Below are 21,605 nucleotides of genomic sequence, written 5' to 3' on the forward strand. Positions count from 1 at the left end.
ATTCTTTGAGATATTGCCATAATAATAATCTGGCCTTCAGATGTCGACTTTAACAAACAGCACAACTAGAAAAGGTAATTAATTTTTAATGGTAGTATTCATGATCTACAGGATTGATACGCAGCTCTGACAGACTAAGTATCGATCAGTAGTTTCATGCTGACTCATGCTGACGATGGCTTGGACGGCTCCAGGAGGTTGATAACATTAGAGTTTGAATCGTTTCTCTCTCCATGTTTGCAGTTGCCAGATTGGACCGATTGATCTTTGTGCTAACAACTAACTGTAATGTTGGGTTAGCTCAGCTGTTGGCGGAGTATCTAGCTAATGCACTTCAGCTTTTTGTCTAATAATGTCATTCCTGAACCTCCTCCCCCTCACTGACCTTAAGACTAGAGGCAGTGTTATCATTAAGACTATGTGGGGAATTTGACGATTTTTCAAGAGCTGGAGGTGCGGTGTGGTAATAGGCTTCTCGTATATGCGCCCATGCGTTTTGTTTGTTCGAATTGTGTGTGGGTGAGAAAGTGAGTACTTCCAGTGATTTATAAGTGGTGTAAAAATGTCCTATGGTCTGGTTTCAAGTTTGGATCAGATATGTGTTGGTGTGTGAGAGTTTGAGTTGTTATATGGTATTTTATGCCCCTTAAACGAGCAAACCGCAGCTCAGAATGCTGGGCCTCCTCGATCAGGGAACCAGTCCAGCAATCAAAGTCCCAACCACAGTAACGCCTGGCAGCCGATGCCCCCCATCCAGAGCCTAACACTAATGCTCCAGTAATGCTCCAGTAATACTGCTGACCTTCTGCAGCCAAGAAAAACACTTAAAGGGACAGTTCACCCCAAAATGACCATTTTTCTCAGCCTCATGTCATTTTTAAATGACTTCCTTTCTTCTGTAAAGCAAAGGTACTGTCACGATGATTATTTTTTGTCCATACTATAAAAGTCAAAACTGTTTGGTCACCAGAATTCTTCAAAACATATTTTTTGTTTTCTACAGAAGAAAGACATAAAGGTTTAGAATGGCATGAAGGTTTCAAAGATTTCATTTTAGAGTGAACTATCCCTTTAAATCTTCCCCCGCAAACGTTTTTTTTTTTTTACGTTGCCAGCCACCGCCAACATTTTTGATCATTTTAACATTTGAAGTTTCATGGCTCCCCGAATATTTTGTTGCATGAATATCTAAACATGGAATATATGAAAAGAAAGAACAGTGCCTCTGCTTGAAAAACAAAAAAAAAAAGTTTTTTATTCTAGCTTTATGGATTCTTATTTATCAATGCTTAAATGTGGTTATGTTTCATTAAAAAAGCAACATTTTGAACTAAAAATAAATCTTTTGCAAAGACTACAATGTGTGTAAGCAATGCTTTTATCACTTGTTTCGGCTTCTTCTTTCCCTGTGTTTTGATCCAGAGATTCGCTACTCTTTCAGAAGGTGCATAATAGCACCCCCTATAGTATAACAGTGAAAGCACAAAAAGCTGTAAAATTCTGTGAATGGCGGGAAAGTGTTGTCTGATAAATGACGGAAAATTCCGTCAATGGTGGGAAAAGAATTAAAGGCTGGAATATACTCGAGTTTTGCACAGATTTTTGCCCTGATTTCCGGTCTGGATGATTTGATGCTAATTGCTGAAAGTCAGAGTTAGGGCTGGCCAATGTATCGAATGCTTTTGTCACTTGCATTTCGTCAGTAAAGCCGGTTCCCTGATTACCGCTAAATCACCATCACCTGCTTTCAAATGGAGCAGCATCTAATAGACAGAGCCGTAGATCACTGATAAGACACGCAATATCGCGTTCAATATAGATATGTATCGCCGTCGATATTGAACGCGATATTGCGTGTCTTATCAGTGATCTACGGCTCTGTCTATTAAATGCCGCTCCATTTGAAAGCAGGTGATGGTGATTTAGCGGTAATCAGGGAACCGGCTTTACTGACGAAATGCGCGTGACAAAAGCATTCGATATATCGGCCAGCCCTAGTCAGAGTCTGCAGGTTTGGGCAGTCGTTGCTGACCAATTTCACAGAAAATCGCGTAATCTATGATATGTACAGACTATGATTGTGTCCAGTCAGAGGATATCAAACTTGTTTGATATTTTGAGCCAATTTTAGGACACATCTGCAGATTACACCTGGGTTCCAGTGTGTAATCTGCAGCTCCTGTGTGCTTGAATAGGACTGAAATCTTCAAAACTGTATTTGAAGGAGCCTTCGAATTGGGACAGCCTTCGTCAGGCCGCTGTGGCGCTGTGGGTGCAGGTAGAGTCTCACTATTGTCTGTCATCTCCTCCAGCATGATTTCTTGTGGCAGTAGTAGCTAAACCTGCCTTCCATTCGGAAGAGCTCATCCCTATGCCTTAATCCCTTCAAAGGGGTTTACCCTCTGGAGTGAGAGCTTCGAAGGGATGAAGAGGAAAACTCATTTTTTGGAATGCACTTCTGCATCATCTTAAGGAGACAATCAAGGAGGCACCTTCGTCATACATTTTGTACGCCAGTTGTCCCCCCAAAAAACACGCTCTGAACGATGAGTAGATTGTGCAAGCTGCACCTTTTGTTAAACGTTAGTTTATTTATTTATTTAGGTTTATCGCACAATATTGTATATTTTGTCTGTGTATTTTAAACATTTGAATAGGCTGATAAAGGGAGCTGTAAAGGATTTTTGTTGAAATACAATGTCATTTTGACCATATTAATGTACAAAATCTAACTCGCATAAATATTACAGTAGTATAAAAAAATACTATACATACATTTATAGGTAAAATCGAACTCCGAGGCTCCTGTACCTATTCTGTGACGTCAAAAATCCCTGTGCAAAGGATCATGGGGGTCTGAAGTGTCCATCAGTTATACCCTTTGAAATCCTTCATTCCGAAGGGCCCTGTGAAGTGGCCAATTTTGAGCACTTGGGTTTGGAACGACCCTTCAACATGGTGGCCATGATTGTTTTCACTCTGAAGTGCCCTTCAGAGGGTGATATATCCCGTTTGGAACGCGCTCTATGTCTTGTTTTTTGTTTTGTTTCAGTTTTTTAACAAACATTAAAGTGCAATACTGCCACCTACTGTGTTGGAGTGTCAGCCAGTTGCTGCCGCAGGATTATTTATGATTTTATCATACAGTATGTGTGATATTAACATGATATCAGAGTTTCATTTTTTAAATAACTCCGTTATCATCAATAATGGTATATGACAATCCCCACTGACAGACGAAAGGAAAAGACTATTTATTAAGCCTAGTTCTGACTAGAAGACAGAATATTGTCATTCTGTCATGTTTTAAAGATCCAGTGAAATAAAAAAAAAGTTTCTTTCTAGAGTTTTTTTATTTTTTTATTTTTTATGCTTAGTTCACACCTTTTAGCTTTGAGGCCATATATAAATGCTACTGTAGTAGACAAAATCATGGTTCATGGTTGTGAAATCCAAAATTTCAGTGTTCATAGTTTCTGACAAGCAAGTGAAATCACAAGAGGAAAGAGCCAAAGCTGAATGCATAAAAATTGCCCTTGCTTACCACTGATTCCATCTGTATCTGATAAGCTGTGCTGCCCACGTCTCCCACTGTCTCATTCATAATTTTTTTTCTTTCCTTTTTCCGTTCTGTGCATAAACAGCCGCAAGTCTTTTCTCCATGTTGTTTGTTGACATTAGTGGTGTCTGGTGCTCTTCAGGATTGGGAAACTCACTTATCGATGGCAAATGTGCTCTGAAGAATGGCTACAATGGGGCTCTATGTGGGCTGTGTGTCCACTGACTTCTATGGATATTCATCTAGACTACAGTGGATTGTTTTACTGCAAAGAATACAGTATGAGAGTCCTGTGGAGTAGTTTATACTTTCATTTACTAAAATAATTCAGATAAGAGTGATCAGACTAATTGATATATATATATATATATATATATATATATATATATATATGTGTATATGTGTATATATATATATATGTGTATATGTGTATATATATATATGTGTATATGTATATATATATATATATATATATGTGTATATGTATATATATATATATGTGTATATGTATATATATATATATATGTGTATATGTATATGTATATATGTATATGTATGTATATATGTATATGTATATATATGTATATGTATATGTATATATATATATGTATATGTATATATATGTATATGTATATGTATATATATATATATGTATATGTGTATATGTGTGTAAACATATGCATGTTCAAAAGTTTGTGGTCATTAAGATTTTTAAGTTTTTTAAGTTTTTAAGCCTCTTATGCTTACCAACGATGCATTTATTTGCTCAAAAATACAGTAAAACTGTAATATTATGAAATTAAAAATTATGATAACGGCTAAGTCAGCTATTTTAATGTATTTTACCATATAATTTATTCCTGTGATCAAAGATGAGCATTTTCAGCATCATTACTCCAGTCTTCAGTGTCACATGATCCTTCAAAAATCATTCTAATATGCTGATTTGCTGCTTAAGAAACACTTATGATTATTATACATTTTTGTGGAAACCATGATACATATTTTCTTTGATAAGGTCAAAAGAACAGCATTTATTTGAAATACAAATTTTGTTACATTATAAGTGTCTTTAGTGTTATTTTTGAACAATTTAATGTTCTTGCTGAATTAAAGTATTAATTTCTGTCACAAAAAAAAAAAAAAATCTTACTGACCCCAAATTGTTGAACATAGTGTATGTGTGTAATATTATAAAATGTTTTGCTACAAGACCTACACAATAACATTTGGTGTTGTCCAAAGAAAAACAAAAAAATCATATCTGGCAAAATGACTAAATTGTGTAATCTGTACTGTATGATAAGAAAGGCATCTCTCTTTCTCTGACAGATGACAGTATTTCTGCAGCGAGCACATCAGATGTGCAGGACCGCCTGTCGTCTCTTGAGCTGCGGGTGCAGCAGCAGGAGGATGAGCTGACGGTGATGAAGGCCGCGCTGGCAGACGTGCTCAGACGTCTGGCTCAGTCCGAGGACTCTGCCGCCGCTGCTGCCAAAAAACAGCAAAGCAGCAAAGGTAACCTAGCACTGCGGTGTGTGTGTGTGTGTGTGTGTGTGTGCGTCTTTGCCTCCAGTGATCCTCACACTGTTTACATGGAGGAAGTGTAGGAGCTCAGCCAGACCAGGATCTGTTAACAGTTTCAATCCAGCCTTGACCCACGGCGCTGAACGTTTCCATTTGAATAGCAGCTGTGTGTGTGTCAGTGTGTGAATGCGTGTGTGTGAGAGCTTGTGATCTCGGGGGCTGCTTGAGGGAAGGCATTTTAATGTTTGACCATTAAAACTGACTTCACTTTGTTCTCTTTTTAACACACAGTATAAAAACACTGGCTGCCTCCTGCCCGGTTTCTCTCACTCTCACGCACACACGTATGCAGCAAACGCATTCGACCTAAAGGTTTTTGATGAGACGCAATTGACACCACAGGTCACATGACAGTGACAACATGGTGGATGTAGTACATACAAATTTCATTCATAATACACACATTCATACTGTATAGAACATATTTTTTTTTTTTTTTTTTTTTTTTTTACAGTCATGAAGTAAGTTTCAAACCAAGTTTAATACATACTGTATACAGTATGTGATTTCAGATGCAGCGAACGTGTCGCAGTATACTTTACATTGAGCTTTATTGTCATTAACATCTGATTTAGCACACATCTTCACATTTTCTTTATATGTTGTTTTATTAGCATTTAATAAGCGGGAGGACCAGGTTCATATATATATATATATATATATATATATATATATATATATATATATATATATATATATATATATATATATATGTATATATATATATATATATATATATATATGTATTCAGACCCCCTCAAATTTTTCACTCTCTTTGTTATATTGCAGCCATTTGCTAAAATCATTTAAGTTCATTTTTTTCCTCATTAATGTACACACAGCACCCCATATTGACAGAAAGTCACAGAATTGTTGACATTTTTGCAGATTTATTAAAAAAGAAAAAACTGAAATATCACATGGTCCTAAGTATTCAGACCCTTTGCTCAGTATTTAGTAGAAGCACCCTTTTGATCTAATACAGCCATGAGTCTTTTTGGGAAAGATGCAACAAGTTTTTCACACCTGGATTTGGGGATCCTCTGCCATTCCACCTTGCAGATCCTCTCCAGTTCTGTCAGGTTGGATGGTAAACGTTGGTGGACAGCCATCTTTAGGTCTCTCCAGAGATGCTCAATTGGGTTTAAGTCAGGGCTCTGGCTGGGCCATTCAAGAACAGTCACGGAGTTGTTGTGAAGCCTCTCCTTCGTTATTTTAGCTGTGTGCTTAGGGTCATTGTCTTGTTGGAAGGTAAACCTTCAGCCCAGTCTGAGGTCCTGAGCACTCTGGAGAAGGTTTTCGTCCAGGATATCCCTGTACTTGGCCGCATTCATCTTTCCCTCGATTGCAACCAGTCGTCCTGTCCCTGCAGCTGAAAAACACCCCCACAGCATGATGCTGCCACCACCATGCTTCACTGTTGGGACTGTATTGGACAGGTGATGAGCAGTGCCTGGTTTTCTCCACACATACCGCTTAGAATTAAGGCCAAAAAGTTCTATCTTGGTCTCATCAGACCAGAGAATCTTATTTCTCACCATCTTGGCAAACTCCATGCTGGCTTTCATGTGTCTTGCACTGAGGAGAAGCTTCCGTCAGGACACTCTGCCATAAAGCCCCGACTGGTGGAGGGCTGCAGTGATGGTTGACTTTCTACAACTTTCTCCCATCTCCCGACTGCATCTCTGGAGCTCAGCCACAGTGATCTTTGGGTTCTTCTTTACCTCTCTTACCAAGGCTCTTCTCCCTCGATAGCTCAGTTTGGCCGGACGGCCAGCTCTAGGAAGGCTTCTGGTCGTCCAAAACGTCTTCCATTTAAGGATTATGGAGGCCACTGTGCTCTTAGGAACCTTAAGTGCAGCAGAAATGATTTTGTAACCTAGGCCAGATCTGTGCCTTGCCACAATTCCGTCTCTGAGCTCTTCAGGCAGTTCCTTTGACCTCATGATTCTCATTTGCTCTGACATGCACTGTGAGCTGTAAGGTCTTATATAGACAGGTGTGTGGCTTTCCTAATCAAGTCCAATCAGTATAATCAAACACAGCTGGACTCAAATGAAGGTGTAGAACCATCTCAAGGATGATCAGAAGAAATGGACAGCACCTGAGATTAAATATATGAGTGTCACAGCAAAGGGTCTGAATACTTAGGACCATGTGATATTTCAGTTTTTCTTTTTTAATAAATCTGCAAAAATGTCAACAATTCTGTGTTTTTCTGTCAATATGGGGTGCTGTGCGTACATTGAGGAAAAAAATGAACTTAAATGATTTTAGCAAATGGTTAAATATGTATTATATATATATATATATATATATATATATATATAGATATATAGATAGACAGATAGATAGATAGACAGATAGACAGATAGATAGACAGATAGATAGATAGACAGATAGATAGATAGATAGATAGATAGATAGATAGATAGATAGATAGATAGATAGATAGATAGATAGATAGACAGACAGACAGACAGACAGACAGACAGATAGACAGATAGACAGATAGATAGATAGCCGATGAACCTCCTGATCCACAACGGTTTTCCAGCATCACCCCCTCATCTCACTTTCGATTATTCCTATCCCAGCCAGAGATGGGGGCAGTACTCTGGATTCGGGCCAAATTCCGAGCTTAGAGCCCTCCCTTCGGACAGCATGCCAAATACGCATATTCTGTACTATATCTGATTATCTGAAATAATTTAAGCTGCAAGCACACTGTGCTGAAACGTTAACATGCACATACATTTGTACCATCCCCCTTATTTAAAAAAACAGGGCTTGTAAATGTATGAGCAGGACTGTACGTAACGACAGTGGACGTATGAAGAGAATGAATTATTGAACATATGAGCACAGGAGAGATGGAAGAGCTGGAAAATCTGGCACTGTGTTCCTCACCCATTCACTTCCCACTCGTTTCATGTTCCCTGTGGGATCTGCATTGATGTATGGCAGTATTGATGGCAGGACTGTGTGTCCCGGTGAACACTTTCACACCAGCAGTGTGTTTCAGTGACACCTCCCACCCGTCCATGACTGGACTAAAGGTGCGGTCACACTAGACCTCATGTTCCATTCACTCCCATTCAGAAATAATTCATGTCATTTCACAGATTGCTGGGTTGGATTTCCATTTGTATGTCAGATGATAGGCTTCGGAAAAAAATAGATTTGAATAATTATACTTTTTAGTATACACATGTGTCCAATTAAACCAACACCCAGACTAATGAATGTGTTACTCAACGTAAGCACTAACAAAGAGCAACTTCTTGAAAAAGAAATATTAAGAGCGGAACTAAAATAGAACATTTTATATTCATTATAGTCATTTCCATGACTTTAAAAGATTTTTCTCAGATGTTTCCACGACTGAAATTCCTTTTTATTTCCCAGTTTTTGACTACTAAAAATGCAGACTTAGTGTTATCTTTATTATTATTTTATTACGTATTTTATTACATATACTGGTGGTCAAAAGTTTGTAATAATTAAGATTTTTTTGTTTTTGAAAGAAATCTAATATGCTTTCTTGGCTGCATTTACTTGATGAAAAATACATAAAAACAGTAATGTTGTGAAATATTATTCCTGTGATCATTACTTCAGTCTTTAGTGTCACATGATCCTTCAGAAATCATTCTAATATGATGATTTGATGCTCAAGAAACATTTATGATTATCAGTGTTAAAACCATTTTGCTGCTTCATATTTTTGTGGAAATCATGATACAATACCATTTAAAAGTTGTATATATATTTTAATAAAAATTAATGGAAGCATAAAATTGATTCAAGTGACAATAAAGACATTTATAATGTAACAAAACGTTTAAATTCCAAAGACTGATCAAAGAATCCTGAACTAAAATGATCATGGTTTCCACATAAATATTAAGCAGCAAAAACTGTTTTTAACATAGATAATAATAAGAACTATTATTAATAATTGAGCACTTCTGAAGGATCATGTGACACTGAAGACTGAAGTAATGATGCTGAAAATTCAGCTTTGATCACAGGAATAAATTACTTTTTACTGTATGTTAACATAGAAAACGGTTCTTTTAAATTGTAATAATATTTCACATATTCAATAATATTTTAATCTTTCAAAAACATTAAAAAATCTTAATTATACCATTCCTTCTACCCTCAATGTATTTTATTTTATACAAATTATTATTATTATTATTTATTCCCCCCAAAAAAGGAAAGAAATGAAAGAAAAAAGTCTAGTGTGACGCATCTTATCTGTAGTGTTTGTGTAGCGTGCGTATGAAAGAGAATGTGTGTGTTCAAACATTTGGTCTGCTGTGTGTAAAAGAGCTGGCCATGGGGGGATTTCTGAATTTTTGCCTTTAAAAATATACAGGGCTGGGCCTAGAAACAATTTGACCATATGAAAGGAAAGAAAGAAATAACAATTCTGAGGCAGTGAGCGATGAAAACAGGCAAAACGAAACCAAACCTCTAAACAAAATACAAATCCAAGCCCTGCACAGCAACTGCCAGACAAAACCATAAGAAAGACGGCCAACCTCTGACTCAACACACAGTTTGGACGGCTACACTACTCATTCTTTATTATGACTGTTTTCCACATTTTACAGTAATAGTCATCAAAACTGGAAGCTAATTGCCAAAAACCTCAAAATAATATTATTTATTATATGCATGCAGACTCAATCATTACTAAAAAAGACTTCATTTGTAAGATGAACGACAGATCATGAACATGAAAAGTATCAATATCAGATTTATAAATTCAGAGCTTCATTGTGAACATTGTGGCCTAAACAAAATACGGTGCATTCCTGCTTAAAACTATTTGTTGAATTAAATTTGATCTATCTGGGCTTCAAACTGAAGCTTTTTGAATTGGACACAGTTCTTTAAATCTTAATATGGTGCTTATGTTAGATCGTATTTCAACAATTAAGAGCCCGATAGAATATCTGTTAAGCCATTCCAACTTAGTCCTGCTATCACAATATTTAATTAAACAGTTTTTTAAAGAAATTAATACTTTTATTAAGCAAGCATGCATGATCAGAAGTGACAGTGAAGACATTTATAATATTACAAAAGATTTCTGTGTCAAATGAACCCTGTTCTTCTGAACTTACTGTTTATAAACGAATAAATAAAATACAATTCATCATGGTATTTGCAAATATTGTAGTATTTTTTATGGTATTTTTGATCAAATAAATGCAGCCTTTGTGAGCAGAAGAGACTTACTTCAAAAACTCTTACCAAATTAAAACTTTTGAAGGATAGTGTACAAATTAGTTATTAACATGAAGTGTTATTGTCATTAATATCTGTAAAATTGTAACTCATAGTCAATGCTTTACTTTCAAATGTGCGTTTCTCTATGACAAAATATGCAATACTTTAGGTGCTTGCACTTATTGGTGTAATACAATAATGATATTAATTTTTTCCCCACTATTCTCATTCTCTCCGAATTCTCTCTCTTTTCTCTCTTTTCTTCCACTGCCCATATTTACTCCCTTTATGACTCATTATTCTCACTTTTACTCCTTCATTTCTCATTCGTTCTCACCATTGAGTTTCAAGGCTGACTCACCGCTCCTATAACATTCAATCCCATATCTATTCCCCCTCATTTCCTATAATCCCCCACGCTAGTATCTTTCCCCAAACTCTCAGTCTTTCCAGTCAAGTCCTCTCCCAAACCTCAGTCTCTCCTCAATCAGCTGCTCTCAGGACTGTATCTGTGAGAGGAAAAGAGAAGCGCTGGTTTGTTTCCCAGTCGCCGTTGAATGCTATGCTTAAATGTCTTGTTTTTGCTGTTAATAAATATCGATGGACAACTCTTATTACTGGGTCAGTAAGGCATTGTGCTTTATTTTGTCTGTTTCTGATGTGTTTTTATTGCTAATAAGAGTGTCTTCTTTCATATGAAGAACACTGAATATGATTAAGAATGACTTTACCTTTACATGCTACAATTTTCTTGCTGTATTTTAAGCATAAGAGTGCTGGAGAATGGCAGTGGTTTGGGAGACGAACAGGCTTCTGATGGAAGGCAGACATTTCCTTGGTTTCCTGTTGGAGTTGGGTCACATAAGGACTTCCTGTGAGACTGTGATGACTAGACACACACACACACACACACACACACACACACACACAGTACAGGAAGAAGGTCATCTTACGCATAAATGCTCAAACTCTGTCCATGAAAGCAATCTCGTTAAACACGCATGCATTATTTATTCATTTGATCTAAACGGCATGATCTGTCATGATTCGTGACCTCAGCTTCCTCTTACTGACACACAAATCTGAGAACAAATATCAAAGTGCGAAGGGTTAAGTTTCCTGTTTGTTTCCCTTATTTATTTATTTATTTATTTATTTATTTATTTATTTATCAGTAAAGCATAGCACTAGAAACGGCAAGGTCATGGGTTCGATTCTTGAATGCAGTGCGAGTCGTTTTGGATAAAAGTGTCTGCCAAATGCATAAATGTTACTGCTCTCAATCGACTAAACAAAATGGTAACACTTCACAATAGGGTTCATTAGATTTACTAATCTTCGTTAACATTAGTTAATGAAAATACAGTTGTTCATTGTTCATGTTAGTTCACAGTGCATTAACTAATGTTAACAAGATTTTAATAATGTATTAGTTAACAAAGATTAATAAATGCTTTATAAGTGCAGTTCATTATTTCATGTTAACTAATGTAGTTAATTAATGTTAACTAATGAACCTTATTGTAAAGTGTTACCAAAAAAGTAACTAATTAATCACACTTTTTTTTTCTATAATCGCAATGAATCACAATTAAAAACAGGAGTTTTTAATATTTTTATAATGTAATAATTTCACAGTTACTCTCCAAATTAATGTAGAAACAACTCAAAGACAGTATATTTTAAATTTGTTTGTTTAATGGCATCTTTTTATGAATGAATGCCAGTATCACTGATACTAATTATGCTACTAATGTCTGTATGAAAGTGATATTTTTAAAGCATTAATTATAGACATTCAACATTACAGTACAATTAAAAGCTATCAATTTCAACATTTATTAGGCTTTAAAAAAATAACTTTTAATTTAAGTGAACTTAAAACAATCTTCACATAAACCCATTATAATAAATGTCATATTTGCCTGTCTAACAGGTAGGAAATATATTGAGTAAAGTTATCAAACAAAGATTAATCTTTATTAAAGCTACAATTTTCTCTGTTCTTTGATTAACATTAATGACAGACATCACAGTAGTTTATTAGGCTGCTGTCACTTTTAGAGCTGCAGCTGCCGAACATTACACGCGTCTCATTTTCTCACAACTCTTTAAGGTAATTTAAGGCATTATTTAGCTCATGTAAGACTGCTCTTATGAAGATACTCAACAAAATGGGCATTTTGGCATAATTCTGTGTGTTATTGTTTGTTCAAGTGCGAAAGAAAACTCGATACTGGTGCCTTTCTGTGCATATGAGTCATGTGTGTCACTTGACAAGATATTCACAGACCGTGCATTCTCGTTTGTCTTGTGGCACTTGAATGGTTTAAAAGCATTTGTGCAAATAAGCCAAATTATGATGGAAAAAAAACTGATTCTGCATTAATTGAAAAAACTGAAAAAAATTAATCGTATGAGTTAACGCTGTAATTTTGGCATCACTAATAAATATATAAATGATTATTTTTATAACTTCACTTTACAATAAATAGAAATGGTAATATTGATTAATATATATTTTATCCGTAATAGGTATTTTTAAAAGGTATTGTTTTTATGTTCTTGACTTAATTGTTATTTTGCACATCTAATAGAAAAGCTGAATAAAAGTTCAGTTGCTCTAATAAACGTTGAATCCGTTAATTATCAAATTAATTGTTCGTTGCTGCCCTAGCCAATAAGGGTTAACTCACAGCTCTGTTTCACTCATTTTAAATCCATTCAATTCAGCAGATTTTCCCACAAAATCAGCACAGAAAATATGCAAAGAACCTGCAGGTCATGTGTGGGGCCGGCGCTATTTTTTAATTTAAGATTAAACCAAGAGAACTAGATAATTAATATCTTGTTAAATCTGATTAAATATTTATAAACATTTTTAAAGAAGCATGCCCAAGAGGAGTTCAGGATGAAGCATGGATGCAAGCGGTAGTTGTTTTGTTATGGAGGTGGAGTTGTGTAAGGAAGGGGTTCAGGGTTTGTTCAAACACACACGTCACACACATTCTCTCAGCGGTCTGATGAGGTCAGCCACACACTGTGTGTTTTTGTTGTGGGCTAATGGAGCGTGAAACGGAGCCATGTGGTTCTGACATCGCATCGCCGCCTCCTGAGATAATATACACACGCGTACACGTGCCCTGGAGAGAAACGATTATTTGAATCCACCACACAAGGGCTGCAGGGTGCCATAACACAATAACTACACAAGAGTCAGTCTCTCTCACAAAGCAGAGGGGTCAAGTGAAGTGACCAGTGAGGAGCCAACAGCCTAAATCAGACATTTCCACATGCAGGCCATTCAGAGAGAGTTTTAAATAGCATGGCTGATGCAAACCATTGCAACCATGGCACTGAAGTTTAGCGTGAGAATCCCACACCAAGCTCAGATGGACACCTCAGTCTGTTCTGTAGCATTACAGGACAACCACAGTAAGGACAAATGCTAGTTTAACATGAGTCCGTGTGCCTCTGAGACCGCATCTGGTGTTTATGCTTTTCTGATTTAATTTCGAATTTTGCTTTACAATGCTTAAAAAGCCATTGCTGTCTGAGAAAAACATCAAAGACAGAATGAAGTTTTTGGCATATCATGGGTAGTTGTGTGTGGAGTGATGAATCACAATGAAACATGACTGCTCCAGAGCGGCGTCTTTGAAAATCTGCTGAGAAATCTAGTAATAATTGCATCTCTAGCACAGCGAAGCATGGAGGAAGAGTGTAGTTTCAGCTTCATTTAGTGCTTTGGAGTACAGGAGAATATTGCAGAATGGCTTGCTTCCCACAAATGAAAAGTTGTTATCTAAAGAGGAATGATCAAGTGTTATTTTTTTAAGACAATGCTCCTTCCCAAACTGCAAAGACATCCAAGAAGTGGCTTAAGAACAAGTCCATCAGGCTCATGTTTTGGCCTGATCAGAGTCCAGATATGAACCCTAAAGTGAATATTTGGTCTCACATTATACTCAGTTGAACTTGGAGATATTTTTCAACTACTCATGACTGTTTGAAGCCATTAAAATTGAGTGGAACGGCATTGACTCTTCTTCCTGTAAAAAGCTTTATGCAAGTTGGGGAAGGCTATTTCCTGCTGTTACTTTATTTATTTGTGCAATTCTTGCTAATTTCCTGACCAATGGTTTGTGATTAAAATGGTTAAGACCATTAAGAAGACCACTTTTTTTGCCCAGGAATGTACACTATCAAGTTAATGCATATATATATATATATCTTGAATCAACAGAGATAGACTACTAAATCAGACCACTAATCCACTTAATTTGTCTGGATGCTGCCCTATTTAATCCAGACATTGTCCTCCCTTTACTGTCTATCCTGACTGTTGATCAGGTTTAATCTCATGATCTTCAAGCATGCAAAAGTCATAGAAATAAATAGAATCTTAAATCACAACAGTGTCTGGAAATTTATATAGTGAATGTAAATATTTCAAGTTATGTTCAGCTTTTAAAAATTCATAATTTATATAAATTAATTTGGTAACACTTTACAAAAAGGTCTCAGTTGTTAACTTTAGTTAATGTAATGTAGCTTACAGTAAAATTAAGCATTTATTTATCTTTGTTAATGTTAGTTACAGTCCATTGTTTGTTCATGTTAGTTCACAGTGTATTAGAGGGGACCTATAATGCCCCTTTTACAAGTTTTATACGTCTCTGGTGTCCCCAGAATGTGTCTGAAGAGTCAGCTCAAAATCCCCCATAGATCATTTATTATAGCTTGTCAAATTTGCCCCTATTTGGGTGTGAGCATAAACACAGCGTTTTTGTCTGTGTCTCTTTAAATGCAAATGAGCTGCTGCTCCCGCCCCCTTTCCAGAAGGGCGGAGCTTTAACAGCTCAACAACAACAAAGCTGGAGAATCTCACGCAGACAAAATGTAGTCCCTACCAGCTGTTTGTTGTAGTCCTTAAACTTCTTCTGTAAAAGAAAATATCTCCCTATGCATTGAACTTTCAGTGCTGTAACTTTGCAGATGTTGTTTATGCTCAAACAGCATCATTACACACTAACTAAAGTTAAAAAAGTGAAATCATAATCAAACACCACTTTAACTAAGGTTAACAATGGAAAGCTTATTGTAAAGCGCTACCATTATTATTTTCATAAGGCCTATCCAACTGGAAAATTCACGGATATTAAAAAGTCAAAAGGTGTGGGAAGGTCTATACAGTAAAGTAAGCCTAACATGTTCCCCATATTTCAGTCATTGTTGTTAGGTATAAGAATAATAGAATAGGTACTAAGAATGATGTGTGATGTGTGTCCTGCAGGTCAGACCGCTCTGCGTGAGGCTTATTCAATGTCCTGCATTGCCAATGGCAGTTCCAGCGGCCGCAAATCTCACAGAGATACTACCACAGTGTCTGTAGCCAGGAAAGAGACGCTCTCCTCCGCCGCCAAGAGGTAATGTACACACACACACACAGCTGAAACATGCAAATGATCTCAAAGCCTCCTCTACACATTTTGGATGTCTCCCTTCTCAGACCCATTTCTGCTTATGAAGCTGTCCACTGATGAGCTGATAATTTGAACCAGGTGTGTAAGATTAGGGAGATAATCAAAATGAGTAGAAGTGGTGAACCTACAGAACGGGTTTGGGAAACACTGTTCTAGGGCTACTTCTACACTAATCCGTATATATTTGAAAACACATATTTTTCTCTAAAATGCATCTTCTTACGTTTCTTGCATACGGATAACAAAGTTGTCAAAACGATCCCCATTCACTCAGATCTGCATATTCTGCTGCCAGGCCAGTCGTTGGCGATTTCACTTTGTAAAGAAATGCTATGAGCCTATAGACTGAACACATAATACACATTCTCACCATTTTCACAAATTCCCATTTTTGATAATGGAGACATTAATGGTATAATTTTCAAAAGCTTGCACTTTGAAACCCGTTTTCAAAGGTTTGTGTTTTAAGGCCTCCAAAACGCCGTTGTTGTATAAATGAACAGTCAAAACGCAAAAAAGTTTACAGATTTTAGTTGAAAACGGTGTAAATGGCCCCTGAGACTGCATTTTTGTCCTGCAAAAAGCAAGCTTTTTGAAGATGCTCTTCCAAGTGGATAAACTTGGAAACATTGTTTTCTGCGTTGTTGTGTAGACTGTGAAAACGTATATTGTACTGATAGATATCTGTTTAAATGTTTCATGCATTGTATGTGCCTGCTATGTGCTATTGACATTAAGGGCCAGATTGACTAAACGGGGCAAATTAGCATGAGAGCACAATAATGTTTTCCGAAATTTCAGTTTGGACGAGAAACTTTTGGAAAATGCTTGAAAACGCCAATGTTTCTAAAGAGCGTTTAGAATCAAAAATGGCATTTTTCAGATGTATCTGGATTGATGTAGACATAGCCTTAAAAGTGAACACAATATTTTTTAATAGATCAACACAATTAAACTAGGCTTATACAGTCTTCTCTTCTGGGAAAATGGTTACGATTCAATATTGACGACTCAACTTGCACTGACGCCATATTCAAATGTTTGTCCAATCAGATGCTCTGTTTAATGTGATAATCTTTCAGCCTGCAGAAATATATTCATCTGAATGTCTGTGAGTGTTTGAGCTCAGTGTTGAGCCGCTCAGCTCTCCTCATCTTTTCATTTGTATCAGAACCTCCTTTGTTGACCTGCATGTTATTTTCACAGTGGTAGTGGTGGAGAGCGGAAAAAAGACAAGCCTCCAATGGAGGGGATCAAGGAGAAAGAGGAGCCACCACAGACTAACGATAAACCCCCCTCAGCGCCCAGCACCCCTCAGGCACCATCCCCTTCCAGCAACCCCCCCTCCCCTCATCCCCCACAGCCCCAAAGACAAGCCTCGGAGAACAAGGGGTCGACCCCAGCCAAAAGGTTCCTCCCAACAGCCGTGCAATTTCTGGCAGTGTTCGAACTGCGTTTGGCAATCTGCTTGCAGTGGTTTCGCAACCTATTGACGTAAAGCCAAGGGGCAGGGCTGACATGCTTCCTCAATCAATATCGAGATCAATAGAGTGCCACAGTGATTCCTTTTTTATCTATGTTTCGGAAGTATTTTCCCCATTCATTTTCTATATAGGGATTTCGAAAACGTATTAACTAAAAGTTAAAGTTAAAGCCTTGGGTCAAACCAACCACCTCAAAGATAACACACAGCAAAAAGACATTTGATTTGAAGAAGAAAAAACGAAATAGTCATCATGTAATGCATTGCGAATGTTACAATTAAAATGTGATGAATAAAACGGTTTAAAGGAGCCATTCATAATGACTCTTAGATTTGAGGAAACAACTTTAATAAGTACTCATGATGATAACCTCATTTCCAGGACCTTAAATTGATTATATTTAAACAATCTCTTGCTTTCCATCTTGTTTTCCCATCATTTATCAGTACTTGTCCCTAATGCTATGCTAAATATCCTGCTAGTATCAGGTCCGCAGTATAGGTCAGAATGTGTCTGTTATGCTCTGGATCACTCAGAGTGATCCACCCAGAAGAGGAAAGTAATGAAAAGCAGATGTGACGTCCCTTTAGTGCTCAGACCCTTAGTTCTTGCTTAATAATACACAGAGTAATCAGGCTAACACATTAGCCCAGCAATGCTTCAACACCATTCTAGTCTGTACTTAATAATCCAAGAACCCGCCTGCTGAGTTATTCATATTGACTCTGCAAGCTGTCCCATCCAATTAGCTAAAGAGAAGCGGAAAACCAATTCGCCGTCTCCTTTAATGTCATTTCATGGCCCGATCCATGCTGCTTAGACGACGCAACAAGAAAATTATTAGCTGGGGTCTGTCCACAGGCACATTTTTTCTTAGAAAAAGCCTCTGCAAACTATGAAGATTTCACTCACACTAGCAAAGACTAGCATCATCAGACATTGTTTATTTGTGTTTTTTTTTTTTTTTTTAAAGAAATGTAGAGATATCTGTATCAGTAATGCAGGATACGTATGAATGGGTTTTATTTTCTTTAAAAAAAATAAAGGTTTAGAAATAGAAAGTGCAGTAAATGCAGGTGGACTGCTAACTAAGATAATTGACATGGTGTTACTGCTTATAGGGCAAAAGCTAGAATAAATGTTCATGAAGGTTTCTGTTAGCGCTAATTTGATGCTGTTTTACTTGGGGACACATAAAGTAATGTAGTTAATCAGCAAAACTCAGTTGGTGGAGCTAGTAGACCAAATCTTGATGTAGACCAAGTCCTGTTGAGCTAGTACCATGGTATTACATGGTAAAACATGGTCATTTTATTGTTATTTGACAATAGAGTCATGCATGTGATGCACTCAAACAACTTCTATCGTACATATATTAGTGACGGACATTAATAAACCTAGATACCTCACGAGTGGCCCCATATGTAGAGATCAAGTCAGTTTTTCATGTGGAAGTGTGTCCGCTCTGCCCCGGAGTACTATCCATTCCTTTCCTTCCTCTCTTACTCCCATGTTCGGTGAGGTTGGAGGCACTATGCTTCAGCTCTGACTGATTAAATTGCCTTAAGCCCAAAGTATTCTTGAGTTTTAACACGAACATTTAGCATATGCATATATAGCCTTTCCATTTGATAGTGTTCGCAAACACAGAAAGTTGAATATTTGTCTAGTGTCTGCGCTGTTTCTCTCCAGAAGTTACAACCGACAAAATGTATTTGTTCTTGTGTAAACTAGAGTTTCATGTACCTCTTAACTCCCTTACGCAAGTGCTTATCAACATGGCTGTGTTGTTGTTGTTGTTCCATCTCCTCAGTTTCTTTTTTAACTAGTGCAAAAAAGTTCAAGGAGCATTGCGTACAGCCAGAGCTGAGTGTCTGTGCAGATAGAAAAATACGATGCCGATGATGAAATTCACACTGCGCACACCCTAGCGTATGGTGAAAAAACAAAGTATACTTTGGGCTGTTTGTGTGTACCTCTGTGAGTTTCTGGATCACTTCTACCAAACCTTCTCCCCTGCCCTGAGCTACATATTCTCCGCTACACTCTTAAAAGTAAAGGTTCTTTATTGGCATCTATGATTGAAGAACCATTTAACATCGTTGGAACCTTTCCAAAAGGTTCTTTATAGTTCCGTAGATTATTAAAATGTTTTTCAAACTATTCCATGAAGAGATCTTTGGTAAGTGTAAGGTGAGGAAGATTGGCATAGGGCTGGTAACCAGAAGGTTGCTGATTCAGGCTCGATGATTATCCATCATTAATTAATTATTTTTGGGCCTCTGCTTGCTTTTCTGTCAATATCACGATCCCGCCACATGAGCCTCCCCTTCAGTCCCATAGAAGGGATGGTCCAGAAAACAAGTGTGCTAACGTTTTCTTCTTGCATACAGCTTCGTGTGAGGATAACGTTCCTCTACTTTCCCTTTCTAAATCTCTGATGTTTCCTTCTCTACCTTCCTTTAGCTTGGCTGTGTGGCGCCTTTTTCCCAAACAATCTCATGCAACTTACCAAAGACTGGGTCTTAAGTTTTCAGCTCCCCAGTGTGTACTAACCGTCGAGTGGATTATGCTTTGGCATATGCATGATCTTTTACCTGAGGGATGCATCTTTGACTTTCAAGGGGTGTTGCTTGACTTCTGGCTTCCCGTTTGAAATTAACCAAATTTGAGGAGTGGGTATTTGTGTTTGGAGGACATGGATAGAGGTAGCATCTAGACTTTGCAGGCCAACCTAAGTAAAATTGTCAGAACTAACCTATGATCCATTTTTGGTGTAGATATATCTACACTGAATAGCTCGTTTACCTCCAAGCTCACAATACATCTCCTCAAACTATTTAACTTCTCCACTGGACTTGTTTTTCAGCTTCTCTGCTACTGCTTCCTTGAAATACAGTACATGTTTTTCTTGTGTCATCTACCTCTCCAGCAGGGGTAGCAGTGCAAAGCGTGGTGGAGGAATGGAGCGTTCTCAGAGTAGCACATGGGACAGTGGAGAGGAGAACAGGAATAAGCTGGTGAAAGCAGCCTCCACCTCCAAACTGCTGTCCAAAGTGGTGAAGAATGCAGAGAAGTATGTGTTAGGTTCCTTCCGCTCCCTTTGCCCTACTAAGACTCATGTTGTAAACTCAAAGCATTCCATGTTTTATTTATTTTGGTTAATATGCTTTCAGCTACCAATATTTAGCTTAGTACTTGCTGTTCAACTCATTTTATTTTAGTTTGAATTCATTCCATGAAATTCATCCAATTTCAGCACACAACATGCAAAAACGTCCACAGATTCCATCTGGACCTAGTCATGTGTTATTGCAAATAATCTAATTGATCTATGGCACTTGCTTCTTGCTTGAAAATTCTGAAGAGAAATTCTTCATGCACCCTTATGTTATTCTTTTTTCATCGAAAGTCATGCAGAATCTCTGATGTGCTCTTTTTCAACCAGGAAAATTAAAAAGGCTCACGCTCCAAACATTGACATAAAACACTCAAAAAGTGAACTATACCACTTGTGTGCTATATTACAAGTGTTCCGACAGTGATGGCCGAAATGTGTGCGTCATTCACAGATAATCTTCTTCTCCGCCACCATAACATAACTTATGGTGCATGTATGGCGATTTTATGTAATTTTGGCAACACTGTAGAATAAGGTTCCACTGCATTAGTTAACGGCATTAACAATGAAAAATATGTATTAATACTCTTAGTTGATGTTAATTTCGATATTTACTAAAAATCATTTAAATTTGTATCTGTTAACATTATTTCATGAACTAATAATAAATAGTTGTATTTATAGTGTATATATTAGTTAATGAATTAATTTGTCTTTAACTAATGGGACCTTATTGTTTGGACCTTGACAACAATCATTTCCATTCACTGTCATAGTATGGAAAGGAGCATGTTGGATATTCTGCTTAAATCTTCTTTTTGTGTTATATGGCAGAAAGTCATCAGATGGGAACATCATGAGAATGAACAAGTGATGACAATACAATTATTTTTTATTTTGAAACCGTTCCTTTAACGCATTCCTATAGTTGAACAAACATGCCATTTTTTTGGAACTCACTTTTTGTCTTGCATTAACGATATTTTGATTTTCTTCTCATTTCCTCTTTAGACACAGAGATCCAGTCATCAGCCAAGGTAAAGTCTCATTTTGCCTTTTACGTGATCTATTATGTTTCAACTTTTCCTCATGTGTTCCTCTCATTTCCTGTATCACTGTGG

At 37.1% G+C, this 21,605-nt stretch overlaps 1 protein-coding gene across 5 annotated transcripts in view; it reads left to right on the top strand.

The window, feature by feature from the left end:
- The window catches only part of LOC137020785 (echinoderm microtubule-associated protein-like 4), a 121,748-nt gene that overhangs the window by 65,069 nt on the left and 35,074 nt on the right, over window positions 1-21,605 (top strand). For 2 of the 5 annotated variants that reach the window (XM_067386811.1, XM_067386808.1), the window contains exons 2-6: window positions 4,892-5,077; window positions 15,690-15,822; window positions 17,086-17,289; window positions 20,296-20,439; window positions 21,496-21,521. In XM_067386811.1, coding sequence (XP_067242912.1) covers window positions 4,892-5,077; window positions 15,690-15,822; window positions 17,086-17,289; window positions 20,296-20,439; window positions 21,496-21,521 — 693 coding nt within the window. Of the gene's footprint in view, window positions 1-4,891; window positions 5,078-10,454; window positions 11,268-15,689; window positions 15,823-17,085; window positions 17,290-20,295; window positions 20,440-21,495; window positions 21,522-21,605 lie in introns of those variants that run through there. The other 3 variants (XM_067386813.1, XM_067386810.1, XM_067386812.1) reach the window with 3 other exon arrangements.

Source organism: Chanodichthys erythropterus, chromosome 5, assembly GCF_024489055.1.
Source record: "Chanodichthys erythropterus isolate Z2021 chromosome 5, ASM2448905v1, whole genome shotgun sequence".
Taxonomy (NCBI): domain Eukaryota; kingdom Metazoa; phylum Chordata; class Actinopteri; order Cypriniformes; family Xenocyprididae; genus Chanodichthys; species Chanodichthys erythropterus.